The sequence below is a fragment of the Centropristis striata genome, chromosome 15, assembly GCF_030273125.1.
Source record: "Centropristis striata isolate RG_2023a ecotype Rhode Island chromosome 15, C.striata_1.0, whole genome shotgun sequence".
NCBI lineage: Eukaryota > Metazoa > Chordata > Actinopteri > Perciformes > Serranidae > Centropristis > Centropristis striata.
Window position 1 is genome coordinate 4,007,599 of NC_081531.1, and position 15,355 is coordinate 4,022,953.

At 35.3% G+C, this 15,355-nt stretch overlaps 1 protein-coding gene across 3 annotated transcripts in view; it reads right to left on the reverse strand.

The window, feature by feature from the left end:
* Positions 1-6,443: 6,443 nt before the first annotated feature.
* The window catches only part of opcml (opioid binding protein/cell adhesion molecule-like), a 568,265-nt gene continuing 559,353 nt past the window's right edge, over positions 6,444-15,355 (reverse strand). For 2 of the 3 annotated variants that reach the window (XM_059351804.1, XM_059351802.1), the window contains 2 exons: positions 8,937-9,103; positions 6,444-7,555 (listed from right to left, as the gene is read on the reverse strand). In XM_059351804.1, coding sequence (XP_059207787.1) covers positions 7,455-7,555; positions 8,937-9,103 — 268 coding nt within the window. In that variant the 3' untranslated portion in view covers positions 6,444-7,454. The remainder of the gene's footprint in view (positions 7,556-8,936; positions 9,104-15,355) is intronic. The other variant, XM_059351803.1, reaches the window with a different exon arrangement.

The window sequence follows — 15,355 nt, forward strand, 5'->3', positions numbered from 1 at the left end:
ATGAGGTGTAGAGAGGCTGTAGTTTATATAGTCTATGGCATTTACATACATTTATTTACTATTTAAAATGTCTTGATAACGCCTTGCTAGTAAAATTTATTGCCTTTAACCTAGCTCAGTCGATACACCATACGTGCCGTAATTTCTGGTGCTGACGCACGATCTCTTCTGTCATTCAGGTTGGAGCTCTTGGTTGATTTAATCGAAATTTAAAAATCATAACAATGAGCTAAAAGAGGCTAAAATGCTGCGTAGATCCAAAGACTTACAGAGGTGGTGACCATTGGCTTTTTCATGATGAGTAACACTTTTCACATGACTTCAGTAATTATATTTTTTGTTAATAAAAACCACATCAACTCGTGTCATAGTCAGAACAAATGATGCAACTTAAATTCACATTGAACCAGTTTATGGATTTTTTTTTTTTTGCAATCTCTCAATCAAATGATACGATGACTATATACCACAATAGTGACTAGCCTATATGCTAAACCTCCAGTGAGTTCAAAAAAACATAGCAAACAGGTCAACAATGCAGCCGTCAATGAGATCGTACATTGTAAAAAATAAACAGTTTAACAAAAAAAACAAATGAAAAAGTAAAAAAAAAAAAAAAAAAAAATAGAAAATGACAAGTTAATTTTTAATACTGCAAACTTTAAAATGCCCAGAGAAAATTGCATTCAGGAGGATTATAGACAATGTGAAATGCATACATCTACAATCCTTAAATCCTTTAAAAAAAAAAAAAAGAAGAGAGAAAGAAAAAGAAAATAAAGTACAAATTACACTGTCGGTCATGGCGTCATATGCAAAAATACACCTTAAGTAAATTCCAGTATCAGTTCTCTTTTAATGGGGATTTCAAACAAACTGACCCAAGCTTATTGACATCAATACGTATCATGTTAATCTTTCTGGGATGGAAAGGGTTACAGAAACCCTAAAACTTTAGTTTTGCAGGCGTCTGAGTCTCGCCTGTCTGTGTTTTTTTTTTTTTTGCAAACCCCTAATAAAAAGTTAAATCACATCCTGTGACACTGTCTGCAGCCACCATCATAACAAGCACATAACATGTGAGTACAACAAAAGCATTCCCACGTACATTAATCATCTCATCCCCTTTGTTGTTTTGTCTTCAACACACTTCTTCTTCTCCTCCTTACTCAAAGGTATGCACAGGAGTGAACTGGACAATAGCAGAACATCACGTTATCAATCACTTGTGCTTTAAGTTATATTCTCATCACTGGAAACTTCTGTCTAAAGGCAGACTGGACATGTCCCTCGTGAATGCATCCACTGACCACAGAACACAACAATCACTTCTGCAGTCTTGAGAAACAGCGTCTGCTGTTTACCTCGGGGGCAATCCAGGGCTGAAAGCACACATTCATAACACCTGAAAAAAGCTTCATAGCAGCTACGCGGCACATTCATCATCATTCGGGTTGACTCGACTATCTTGTCGCTCATGAAATATTCAGGCGTGTGTCGTGTGGACTGAAGCAGTGTGCCAGTTTATAGCTGAAGCTGTCAACACCCAGGTCTATTTAAACTGAAGGAGGTTTAAATTACATTTATCTAACTTCTCCTTATTAAAATGCTAGATATGATTAATCACCTGTTGACCAGCATACTTCAACTGTGATCGTAGTTTAGTTAAGTTATGCCTTTTTAATTTAACTTGGCTGTCAACCTCTTCTATGACAACAAGATGTATCAATGTTTCTGTTCATTTTCATCCATTACTACACTAAAATCTACTCACAGACACATGCTGGAGATGTAAGTAAGCTGCATTAATGTCTAAGCTGCATTTTATTGCTGTAGATGTTTATGGTGCTGTTCGTTTTGACTTCTTTATATACTGTTGAGTGGTTTAATCTACAGCAGTGCAATGAAATTCTTATATTTTGGAGCTTCCCTCTCCTTTGGGAAACAAGTATTTTGCACAAAAAAGTTGACATTTTACAACAAAAGCTCTGTTTTCAGCTTTGTGACGATAGAGACGCAGCACAAATAAGTCCCGCCCACTCGGACACTCCAGAGGGGAAAACAATTTAGAGCTCTGTATTTGGTCCGCTACCAAACAGAAAAAATATGCAGAACCAGCATTTTCAACTGTGATCATAGTGTAGTAAAATTGTGCCTTTTTACCTTGGCTGCCAACCTCTTCTACGACAACGAGATGTATCAATCTTTCTGTTCATTTTCATCCATTATGACACTAAAATCTACTTACAGACACATGCTGGAGATGCATTAATGTCTAAGCTGCATTTTATTGCTGGAGATGTTTATGGTGGTGGTCTTTTTGACTTCTTTATATACTGTTTGGTGCTTAAATCTACAGCAGCGCAATGAAATTCTTTAGGATCATTATATTTTGGAGCTTCCCTCTCCTGTGGGAACCAACTATTTTGCACAAAAAAGTTGACAATTTACAACAACAGCTCTGTTTTCAGTTTTGTGACAATAAGAGACAGAGCACAAATAAGTTCCGCCCACTCGGACACTCCAGAGGAGAAAACTATTTAGAGCTCTGTATTTGGTCTGCTACAAAACAAAAAAATTAGGCAGAAAAATGATGCTACCAAACAGAAAAAGTAAGCTGAACCAGCATTTTCAACTGTGATGATAGTTTAGTTAAATTATGCCTTTTTAACTTGGCTTGGCTGTCAACCTCTTCTACAACAATGTTTCTGCTCATCTTCATCCATTACTACACTAAAATCTACTTACAGACACATGCTGTAGATGTTTATGGTGGTGATCTTTTTGACTTCTTTATATACTGTTTGGTGCTTAAATCTACAGCAGTGCAATAAAATTATTTAGGATCGTTATATTTTGGAGCTTCCCTCTCCTGTGGGAACCAACTATTTTGCACCAAAAAGTTGACATTTTACAACAGCAGCTCTGTTTTCAGCTTTGTGACAATAAGAAACAGAGCACAAATAAGTTCCGCCCACTCCAGAGGGGAAAACAATATAAAGCTCGGTATTTGGTCCGCTACTCAACAGAAAAATTAGGCAGAAAAATGATGCTACCAAACAGAAACAGTATGCCGAACCAGCATTTTCAACTTTGATCATAGTGTAGTTAAATTATGCCTTTTTAACTTGACTTGGCTGTCAACCTCTTCTACGACAACAAGATGAATCAATGTTTCTGTTCATCTTCATCCATTACTACACTAAAATCTACTTACAGACACATGCTGGAGATGTAAGTAATCTGCATTAATGTCTAAGCTGCATTTTATTGCAGTAGATGTTTATGGTGGTGATCTTTTTGACTTCTTTATATACTGTTTGGTGCTTAAATCTACAGCAGTGCAATAAAATTCTTCAGGATCGTTATATTTCGGAGCTTCCCTCTCCTTTGGGAACCAAGTATTTTGCACAAAAAAAGTTGACATTTTACAACAACAGCTCTGTTTTCAGCTTTGTGACAATAAGAGACAGAGCACAAATAAGTCCCGCCCACTTGGACACTCTAGAGGGGAAAACAATTTAGAGCTCTGTATTTGGTCTGCTACCAAACCGAAAAATTAGGTAGAAAAATGATGCTACCAAACAGAAAAAGTAAGCAGAACCAGCATTTTGAACTGTGATCGTAGTGTAGTAAAATTATGCCTTTTTAACTTGGCCTGGCTGTCAACCTCTTCTACGACAATGTTTCTGTTCATCTTCATCCATTACTACACTAAAATCTACTTACAGACACATGCTGGAGATGTAAGTAAGCTGCGTTAATGTCTAAGCTGCATTTTATTGCTGTAGATGTTTATGGTGGTGATCTTTTTGACTTCTTTATATACTGTTTGGTGCTTTAATCTACAGCAGTGCAATGAAATTATTCAGGATCATTATATTTTGGAGCTTCCCTCTCCTTTGGGAACCAAGTATTTTGCAAAAAAAAGTTGACATTTTACAACAGCAGCTCTTTTTTCAGCTTTGTGACGATAGAGACACAGCACAAATAAGTCCCGCCCACTCGGACACTCCGGAGGGGAAAACAATTTAGAGCTCTGTATTTGGTCTGCTACCAAACAGAAAAACTAGGCAGAAAAATGATGCTTCCAAACTGAAAAAAGTATGCCGAACCAGCATTTTAAACTGTGATCGTAGTGTAGTAAAATGATGCCTTTTTAACTTGGCCTGGCTGTCAACCTCTTCTACGACAACAAGATGTATCAATGTTTCTGTTCATCTTCATCCATTACTACACTAAAATCTACTCACAGACACATGCTGGAGATGTAAGTTAGCTGCATTAATGTCTAAGCTGCATTTTATTTGTTTATGGTGCTGTTAGTTTTGACTTCTTTATCTACTGTTTGGTGCTTAAATCTACAGCAGCGCAATAAAATTCTTTAGGATCGTTATATTTCGGAGCTTCCCTCTCCTGTGGGAACCAAGTATTTTGCACAGAAAAGTTGACATTATACAACAACAGCTCTGTTTTCAGCTTTGTGACAATAAGAGACAGAGCACAAATAAGTCCCGCCCACTCAGACACTCCAGAGGAGAAAACTATTTAGAGGTCTGTATTTGGTCCGCTACCAAACAGAAAAATTAGGCAGAAAAATGATGCTACCAAGCAGAAAAAGTATGCTGAACCAGCATTTTCAACTGTGACCGTAGTGTTGTTAAATTATGCCTTTTTAACTTGGCTTGGCTGTCAACCTCTTCTACGACAATGTTTCTGCTCATCTTCATCCATTACTACACTAAAATCTACTAACAGACACATGCTGGAGATGTAAGTAAGCTGCATTAATGTCTAAGCTGCATTTTATTGCTGTAGATGTTTATGGTGGTGCTCTCTTTGACTTTTTATATACTGTTTGGTGTTTAAATCTACAGCAGTGCAATAAAATTCTTTAGGATCGTTATATTTTGGAGCTTCCCTCTCCTGTAGGAACCAAGTATTTTGCACAAAAAAGTTGACATTTTACAATAACAGCTCTGTTTTCAGCTTTGTGATGATAGAGACAGAGCACAAATAAGTCCCGCCCACCAACAATTTAGTCCGCAAGAACAGAGAAATGTGTTCTCTCTCTCTCCTTAAACTGCAAGAACAGGATGATGTAATTCTGTTTTTGCAGCTCTGGGAGAGAGAACAAAATGTATCTGTTCTTGACACATCATCTGGGCAGAACTTTGTTCTTGTGTGGTGTCCAAGAACTATTGTTGTAGACGTGTGCTGCAGTGGGAGGGCCCTGTGACGACTTCCCAGGAGTTCTGCAGTGGAGTTAGTCCTGAAGTATGAAATGTTCTGGCCAGAAATAACTTTTTTCTTGTTCTTGCCACCTCGAGAACAAGACAAATTTCTCTGTTTTCAGAGTGTGACCCGTTGAGCTCTGTCTCTCTAGCCTCTAATCTCTAGCCAGACTATATTACAAATGAGGTATAGTCTGGAGACCACAATTCATTTCTCCGTAGAGGAGGCGTGGTTTACGATTGTCCAGAGCCGTTTATTGGGCGATACGAATGTCAATCATAAGCGTCTGTACGTAGCTCTTAGCCAATCGACGTCCACAACGACCGGGGTCTCGCTAAACCCAAATTAGCTTAGCCACTATCGGAAAGATCTGACCTCCGAGTCGGAAAAGTGCAATATAACGGCCCTTGAACTCGGGATTTCGACTCTGGAATTCGGGTAGGATCCAAGCAGCCCGAGTAGGTTGGAAACACGTGGAAAACGTCAAAGCAAAATGGGGCCACACACCGTGAGAGGTAAACAGTCACTTTATCTTCAACATTTAGTCTGTTATGTGTCGTTTAATTTTGCATTTGTGTTCCTAATAGTGTAGGATTACTTTGTAGTGGTATTTACACTCCCACTCTGTTAATTAAAGAGTTTGTGTGAGCGTAGCAGGAACGAAAAAGCACAGTAAAAATATAAAATATATTACAGTTTCCCCCATATTAGGTAGCTGATGTACTACGCTAGAATAATTTTTAAATGCTCGAAAGACATCCAAACAAACATCAATTTGCTGTGGTCGGCCATGTTTTCCGAGGTTGGGCAATGAAACGCATTTACCTCGGAAGTCGGAATTTCCAACTCGGATGTTTCCGAGTTCCGAGTGCAATTGAACGCAGCATAAGAATCGGCCATGGACACCATGCTGACTTGCAGTTCAAAACGAAATCTAGCTAGCAAGGCAGCATGGCTACACCCAGGCTAACTGTCTCTCTCCATTTTCCAGAGGAAATAGTTTATTCACCTTAGAAGGAGGAACTTTTTTTTTAATCCTTTCGCATATCACAAACATTCAGAGTAGAAATTTAGGAGTAGTTTTAAAACTAATTAATCATGTTTTTATTTATCTTTAAACTTGATAATGTACCATTAGCATAAAAGCATATGAGTTGCAACTTTGAAACATTACTTTTAAAGCCAAAAAGATCATCGGGAGGTTATAGAAAAACATAATTTTACAAATTACATGAATTTACCCAAATTAACAGCAGCACTTAGCGAGAAGTCATTTCAATGCTGCTAATTAGACCACCTACTAACCTGCAGCTTTAATGATGCCATCAGCACGACATGCAGGTTATTTGTACTGTTAAATCATTTTTTAACACTGATATTTAATTGAATTTGTTGCTGTTGACGACGCAGCAGCACACTGACCAGCACTCCTGTCCTCAATGACACTTCACATAAATAAATGAGGTTCTCGTTTCAGGTTTTCAGGTTATGAATATGCCGTGGAGCTGCTATGATGCTGAGATCAGGTGTTTTAAAAAATGCCATCTGATGAGTGTATGCATTTTGAAAAACAACAGTGCAGGAATTCTCTGTACACATTTGTACATTTTTCTACACAGACTAGGATGAAAATAAAAATTTGGATGCACTATGCTGTAGGACTTTGCCTGAGAAATCATGGTGTACTATTTATTATTATTCTGAACTGTTTATCATGAAGGATCTGTTACTCTGTTTTGCATACAACTGTAAAAATACAGTAAAATTCAACAATCACATTGCATTTTTTCCTTTTTTTGTCATTTACTTAAAAAAGCTTAATGGTATTGTACAGATATTGAACAGGACATGACACAATAATAATAATCTGAATGTACACTTCAATATTGGGCAATAAACAGTCAACTATCAACAGTTACATGTATTTTTCTTCTTTTTCCCTTTTCACATACAAAAAGGTCAGGGGAGACACAAACTCAGGAGTTCTACCATCATCAAATTAGTGCATGATTTTTAATTTTTCCCTTTCCTCGGATTGATGCCTCTCAGTCTTGGCGAGCCAACAGAGAACAGACTCTGATGCAAAGCCAGAAAGAAAAAGAAAGAAAACTAAGGGTGAACCACTGGCACTCTTAAATTTCCGTTCTTCTTACAGGACTAATAGTCTGTTCTTGCTGCTCAGTGCTGAGAGAAGCTTGAGGGGTTCGCCACATTTCACATCAGAACTTCAGCAGGTAGAGTAAGGTCACAGTCAGCAGGAGGCATACGGAGAAACGGGGCAACACGGCCGCCCCGTTCACATCATGCATCGCTCCGGGACCTGCAGGAGAATCACACAATGCTGAATACATCATTGTTAGCATTGTTAGCATTGTTAGCATGTCTTACAGTTCAAATCAGGGCTGGAACCACAGCTCTGCTTCAGTTAGAACATTTGAAATGTGATTAACTGAAGTTATGTTGAGTCTCTATTATGTGTGTGTGTGTGTGTGTGTGTGTGTGTATGTGTGTGTGTTCTTGTACTTCCTACATAGTGAGGACCGGAACACGTTTTTAACCAACAGAGTGAGGACATTTTTGCAAAGTGAGGACATTCCTGCCAGTCCTCACTTCTTTTAAGGCTTTTTTTTAGATTTCAGACTTTGTTTTAAGGGTTAAAGGTTACATGATAATGATAATTAACTGAAACTGTGTTGTGTGGTTACAAAACAAACTATAATTATAGTGAAAATGTCCTTCGTTTTCGTCTTTGTCAACTTTTTTTATGCATAATGAAGATGGATGTGGCAAAGGAAATAAAGGCAAAATTTACTATGACCTCTTTTAATCTCCCACCCATCAAATAACCCATTACAAAAAACTAAAACTAATAAAAACTAAACTAAAACTAAAGCATTTAAAATACATAAATTCTAAATTCTCATTCTAAAAACTAATTAAAAGTAACTGAATTTGGAAACAAAAATTCACAACAAAATTAAAAAGAAAACTAATGAAAAACCAAAACTATTATAACCTTGCAAGGGAATTCACTGTTCCAATGAGGGTCCTCACAAAGATAGAAGTACAAGAATGTGTGTGTGTGTGTGTGTGTGTGTGTGTGTGTGTGTGTGTGTGAGAGAGAGAGAGTCTCATTTTAACTATTTAATATACTGTTATGTTGTTTAATAAAAAAAAATAATCTCTAATAACCTTAACTTTATCATGTTTTTCATGTTATTTTTTTTACCTGAAAAGTAACTAAAGCTGTCAGCTAAATGTAGTGAAGTAAAAAACTACAATATTTGCCTGAAAATGTACTGAAGTACAAGTATAAAGTCACTTAAATTGAAATACTCAAGTAAAGTACAAATACCTCAAAATTGTACCACAAAAAGTACAGTAGTTAAAGCTTCATCCTTGGGTTTATAAGCTCTTTAACTTCTTTACAAAGCATCAAGTCGACTGATTCTGATTAACTGGAATTAAAATGTTCATGTAAATGCGGCTCATTATTTCTCTTTTTATCGCCAAATAAAAGCTTTACATCAGCGATGCAATCGCCATGGAAACTGGTGAATGATGGAAATGAAAGAAACCATAGAATAAAGTAAAGGTGGCGACCTTCCATCATTCCATCATTATTATTATTATTATTATTATTATTGTATAGCCACTAAGAATAGCCCACTTGAGAATGATTTAGCATAATTTAAACTTACTTCGTGTTTCCTTACCATAAAGGATTATGCTGGCGTTGGTGATCCCCATGGTGTTCACGGCAACACAGGTGTAGTTCCCGTAGTCTTCTTCCGAGACGTTGAAGAAGACGAGCATCGACTGTTTACCTTGGTTCTCGATCTTCACCCCGTTTAGTCCGTTGAGGAGCCTGGAAGAAAGACGGGAGCAGAGTTTAAGATTCCTGCATGATGAGCAGTAACACCATGTGTTTGTATAATGATAATAATAATAATAACACATTGTATTTGTAAAGCACTTTTCATAAAGAAATCTCGGTAACACTTTCTATGAAGACTACATCTATAGTGCATTATGAGCGCATTCATAGTGAATTATAATGCTCATTATAATCAATCATATCATCAATCATGTCATAAACACATATAAAGCTTCATGATGCACTATATCAACAGTTATAAATATAGCTTATAATGGCTTATAAATCCAAGTGTCTTATGAGTGCTCTTGACTGGTTATAAACTACAGGCTGACTGATGAGGCTTATAATACATTACAACTACTCATCTAGTCATGATGTTTCATTGTTAGCTATGCTGCATTATAGATGCGTCTATATGAACCTCACTTTACTTAAAGCATACATTGATCATTTATTTATACTTATGGCATCCTATGAGTCCTTATAACAATTGATTGTTGAGGTGTGTGTATAGAGGGGTATGAGTAGTTGTAATGTATTATAAGCCTCATCAGTCAGCCTGTAGTTTATAACCAGTCAAGAGCACTCATAAGACACTTGGATTTATAAGTCATTATAAGCTATATTTATAACTGTTGATATAGTGCATCATGAAGCTTTATATGTGTTTATGAATGCAGTCATAATGCATTATGATTGATTATAATGAGCATTATAATTCACTATGAATGCGCTCATAATGCACTATAGATGTAGTCTTCATAGAAAGTGTTACCGAAATCTCAAAGTGCTACAGAAACCAGAAACAAAATAAACAAAAGACGAAGAGAAAAACTCAGACACATTAAAATCAGCAGAAGATAAAAAAGACAATAAAGTAGATTATTAAGAGATTAAGGTGCAGAGATAATATTAAAAACATCCAGGGACAACCTAAAGATGCCTCCCTGAACAAAAAAATACCTTTGTATAATTTTACTGCCCTACAAAGTCTAACTGCAGTAGCTATATTTTTTGGTCGGAATTGAGTTATCACTAAAAAATTACCTTCTTGATGTTTTTTTTATCACGTGACAAATATTTAGATTTCAATTTTACTTTAATAATAAGTGAAAAATACTGAGGTATAATGATATAAAAATTGCAGAAACTACAAAAGCCAACTTAAACCAAAGCAGACTGCAGTAATTATACGTTTATTTGAAAGGGAAATTAAATGTTGTAGTGCAAGGGTGTCAAACTCAAATACACAATGGGCCAAAATTTAAAACTTGAATAAAATCGCGGGCCAACATTGAACAAATAAACCTTTTAATATATACCAAACATGTTTTGCTTTAACATTAAATATGGAACCAGCAACGCTTATAAACATACAATATATAACTAAATAGTGCAGACATGCAAAATCAAATTTCAAATAAAAAACACATCAATGTCATTAATTTATTAAATAAAAATTAAATAAAAATCGTATGCCTCTTTTCTATTTGCATCCTTCTGATTTAAATACCAAAATAAACTTTTTCAACAGGTTAATACTTTTAAAAATAAAATAACAATAATAAATCTAGTATTAACGGTAAATGCGCCGTATAATACCGGCGGGTCAGCTTTTATAGTACAATAATAATATAATAATTCGGTATTGCCTCGCGGGCCAAATAAAATTACACTGCGGGCCAAATTTGGCCCGCGGGCCAGAGTTTGACACCCCTGATCTAGAGCATGGGTCTCAAACTTGCGGCCCACGGGCCAATTGTGGCCCTCGTGATGATATTTTTTTGGCCCCCACCTTGATATGAAAGGTTAATGTGACTTTTATATGATAATGGTAATTTTGTGTCTTTTCCTGGTAATTTTGTGTCTTTTTAAAATAATTTTGTGTCTTTTTTTTGTAATTTTGTGTCCTTTTTTTGGTCATTTTGTGTCTTTTTTGGGGAAAATTTTGTGTCTTTTTGGGTCATTTTGTGTCTTTTTCAATAATTTTATGTCTTTTTTTGTGTCAAAAGAAGAAGAATTGTATTAACTGTATCGCCCACACAGGCTGATGTTGTGGTAACTGTGTGAAGAGTTTTTAAAAAAGCGTTAAAAGTATTGAACAACATAGCGGTTGTAAAAAAAAAAAACTGTAACTCCAAATCTGAAACCCTCCAGTTCATTCCCCGGTGGCTCCACTCCGCTCTGCTCGGCCCGCTCATCGCTGCTTGCAGCTTTAATTATTATTTGTTTTCTGGGCCTTTTTGTCAAGCCTTAGTTGCACATGTAGTTAACATTTAGATTTGCATGAAATTAGAAATGCATTTACAGCTGTGGGGCTGTAAGAGGCAAACATTCTTCATATTAACTCTGCAGCTCGTGGCTTATCACAGCGGCGCTACATGTGTTTGTTCACTTCATCCTTCAGTGCACGACAACCCTCCTTCTGTTTCACTCGCTGCATTTCCTCTTTCACTGCCTTGTTTCGTGTCTGCGGATGCCAGGCATTTATTTTATCATGCATGATGTAAGCATGAGCTTTTAATAAACGTCTTCTTCCACAAATTGAAACTGAAACTAAAATTTATAGAAGGGTCATTCCATGAAAACTGTTAAGTTTGGGTCCATAACATTCAAAGAGGAATAGGAGGCATAATAAAACCGTCAGTAATACTTTAAGTGTCTGAAGCCATTGATTCAAGTTTATTTGCTAGCATGAGGTAAAATAAAATAAAATAATAAACATACATTTTGCACATATATAAGTTTTTGTGTTAAACTGCAATCATTTTCTCATGTCCGCTCTGACCATTTTTGTCATTCATGTAATGTAAAACTTAAAAAATATCAAATAAATCTCAAACATTTATTGTTGTTATGGTTAGAAATACTTTCCTCTTAATAGGAAATGTGTTAATTATAATAAAATTTCATATTTTTTTATGTTTAATGTGAGTTTCTTTTTTTGGTAATTTTGTGTCTTTATGAAATAATTTTGTGTCTTTTTGAAATAATTTTGTGTCTTTTTTTAGTCATTTTGTGTCCTTTTTTTGGTCATTTTGTGTCTTTTTGGGTCACTTTGTGTCTTATTTGGTAATTCTGTGTCTTTTTTGGGGGTTATTTTGTGTCTTTTTTGGTCATTTTGTGTCTTTTTTTAAGTAATTTAGTGTTTTTTAAGTAATATGAGTTTGAGACCCCTGCTGTATTGTCAAATACACAATTGGGAAAAAGGAGCAGAAGCTGTGATCAATGTAATCTTCAATCCATTAGTTCTGAACATGAGGATTTCAGTTTTGACAAACCGTGCGGATAAGCAATTGAAAATTCACCAGTTAACATCTACTGTTTTGGTCTTTATTGAGCTTGTGTGTAAAAGGAGTTAAAACTAATTTTAAACGTGTAAAATGTGTGTATTTTGTTTCAAAAGAAGAAGAATTGTGTTATGTCCCTTTAATTACTTTTTTTGGTAATTTTGTGTCTTTTTTTAAATAAAAAATTAAAATAGCATGATTTTTCTGTGTCCATCAATTTCATATTCCACCCTGTCACACCAATGTAAGTTTGCGCCGTAATGCAATACACTTCCTGGAAGTGACATCACTAACAAGAAGTGACATCACTCAAGAGCTTTTTTTTTCAAGCCTTAGTTGCACATGTAGTTAACATTTAGATTTGCATGAAATTAGAAATGCATTTACAGCTGTGGGGCTGTAAGAGGCAAACATTCTTCATATTAACTCTGCAGCTCGTGGCTTATCACAGCAGCGCTACATGTGTTTGTTCACTTCATCCTTCAGTGCACGACAACCCTCCTTCTGTTTCACTCGCTGCATTTCCTCTTTCACTGCCTTGTTTCGTGTCTGCGGATGCCAGGCATTTATTTTATCATGCGTGATGTAAGCATGAGCTTTTAATAAACGTCTTCTTCCACAAATTGAAACTGAAACTAAAATTTATAGAAGGGTCATTCCATGAAAACTGTTAAGTTTGGGTCCATAACATTCAAAGAGGAATAGGAGGCATAATAAAACCGTCAGTAATACTTTAAGTGTCTGAAGCCATTGATTCAAGTTTAGTTGCTAGCATGAGGTAAAATAAAATTAAATAATAAACATACATTTTGCACATATATAAGTTTTTGTGTTAAACTGCAATCATTTTCTCATGTCCGCTCTGACCATTTTTGTCATTCATGTAATGTAAAACTTAAAAAATATCAAATAAATCTCAAACATTTATTGTTGTTATGGTTAGAAATACTTTCCTCTTAATAGGAAATGTGTTAATTATATTAAAATTTCATATTTTTTTATTAAAATAGCATGATTTTTCTGTGTACATCAATTTCATATTCCACCCCGTCACACCAATGTAATTTTGCGCCAAAATGCAATACACTTCCTGGAAGCAAGGTTATTATAGTTAACTAAAACTAACGAAATAACGAAAACTAGAATAGAAAAAACATTTTCGTTAACTGAAATAAAAATAAAAACTAGAGTTTTTAAAAAACGATAACTAACTGAAACTAACTAAAATTATAGTGGAAATGCCCTTAGTTTTCGTTTTTGTCAACTTTTTTCATTCATAATTCAGTGTTTCTATTTGAACATGCAACACATGGTGAATATGTTTACTGAGACTGGGATGTTTACACTAGAACCAAAATTCAAAACAGTTAATAACCTTATTGGGGCTGAGATGATAAATCAAAGGAAATAAAGACAAAAAATGTTATGACCTCTTTGAATCTCGCACCCAACATATAGCCCATTAGAAGAAAACTAAAACTAAACTAAAACTAATAAAAACTAAACTAAAACTAAGCATTTTCAAAAAATAAAAACTAAACTAAAACTAGAAAACTCACTCTAAAAACTAACTAAAACTAACTGAATTTGAAAACAAAAATTCACAACGAAATTAAAACTAAAACTAATGAAAAATCCAAAACTATTATAACCTTGCCTGGAAGTGACATCACTAACAAGAAGTGACATCACTCAAGAGGTTTTTGTCAAGCCTTAGCTGCACATGTAGTTAACATTTAGATTTGCATGAAATTAGAAATGCATTTACAGCTGTGGGGCTGTAAGAGGCAAACATTCTTCATATTAACTCTGCAGCTCGTGGCTTATCACAGCGCTATACATGTGTTTGTTCACTTCATCCTTCAGTGCTCGACAACCCTCCTTCTGTTTCACTCGCTGCATTTCCTCTTTCACTGCCTTGTTTCGTGTCTGCGGATGCCAGGCATTTATTTTATCAGCGTCCTCCATCTTTTTGTTCTTGAGGACTGATTTTGTCTTTTGGGGACTGACGAGCAACGCTGCTGTCACTGTCAGGGCCCATTTAACAGAGCAACATGGCCGCTGTTTACATCAGCTTACCAGCTCTGGGGCGCCTCATAAACATCTCCCCGTCTCCAGCCTTCACTTGGAAAATATATTACAGCATAATATCCTGTAGACCTCCCAGCCCCTCGCTACACTGGCATAAACCAATTACAATGTAGAAATAATAATAGTTTGCTTTTGGTTTTGGTATCCGTGCCTGTTTTTACAAATAATTCAACTGAAGTTTGAAAAAATTATGTATTTTCATAACATGATTATTGGGATATTTTGCCCATTTAGAGAAGAAAAATACAGGGCATGAAGAATTATCTCATTATATCAGATGCATAATCTTTTTTTTAAACAAGAATATGTGTAAAAAGTAGGGGTGGGACAATACTCTCAGCTCACGAGGATAAGACGAGACGAGATTTTAAGAAAACTACAATGACACAATATATGACAGCACCAACAGACTTTTATTTAACCGAGTTGCACATGCATTTTGAAATGTTTTACTTAGGGCCCCCACCTTGATATGAAAGTTTAATGTGAGTTTTATATGAATGGCACTTTACCGTGTTGTGTGTGGAAGGTCCCTTTAATTAGTTTTTTGGGTAATTTTGTCCTTTTTTTTGGTAATTTTGTGTCTTTTTTAAATAATTTTGTGTCTTTTTTGGTAATTTTGGGTCTTTTTAAAATAAGTTTCTGTCTTTTTTAAAGTAATTTAGTGTCTTTTTGGTCTTTTTTTGGTAATTTTGTGTCTTTTTAAAATAAGTTTGTGTCTTTTTTTTTAATAATTTTGTGTCTTTTTTAATGATTTTAAGTATTTTTTAATAATTTTTGTCTTTTGGCAATTTTGTGTCTTTTTAAAATAATTGTGTGTCTTTTTTTTTTTTTTGCAATTTTGTGTCTTTTTTGGTAA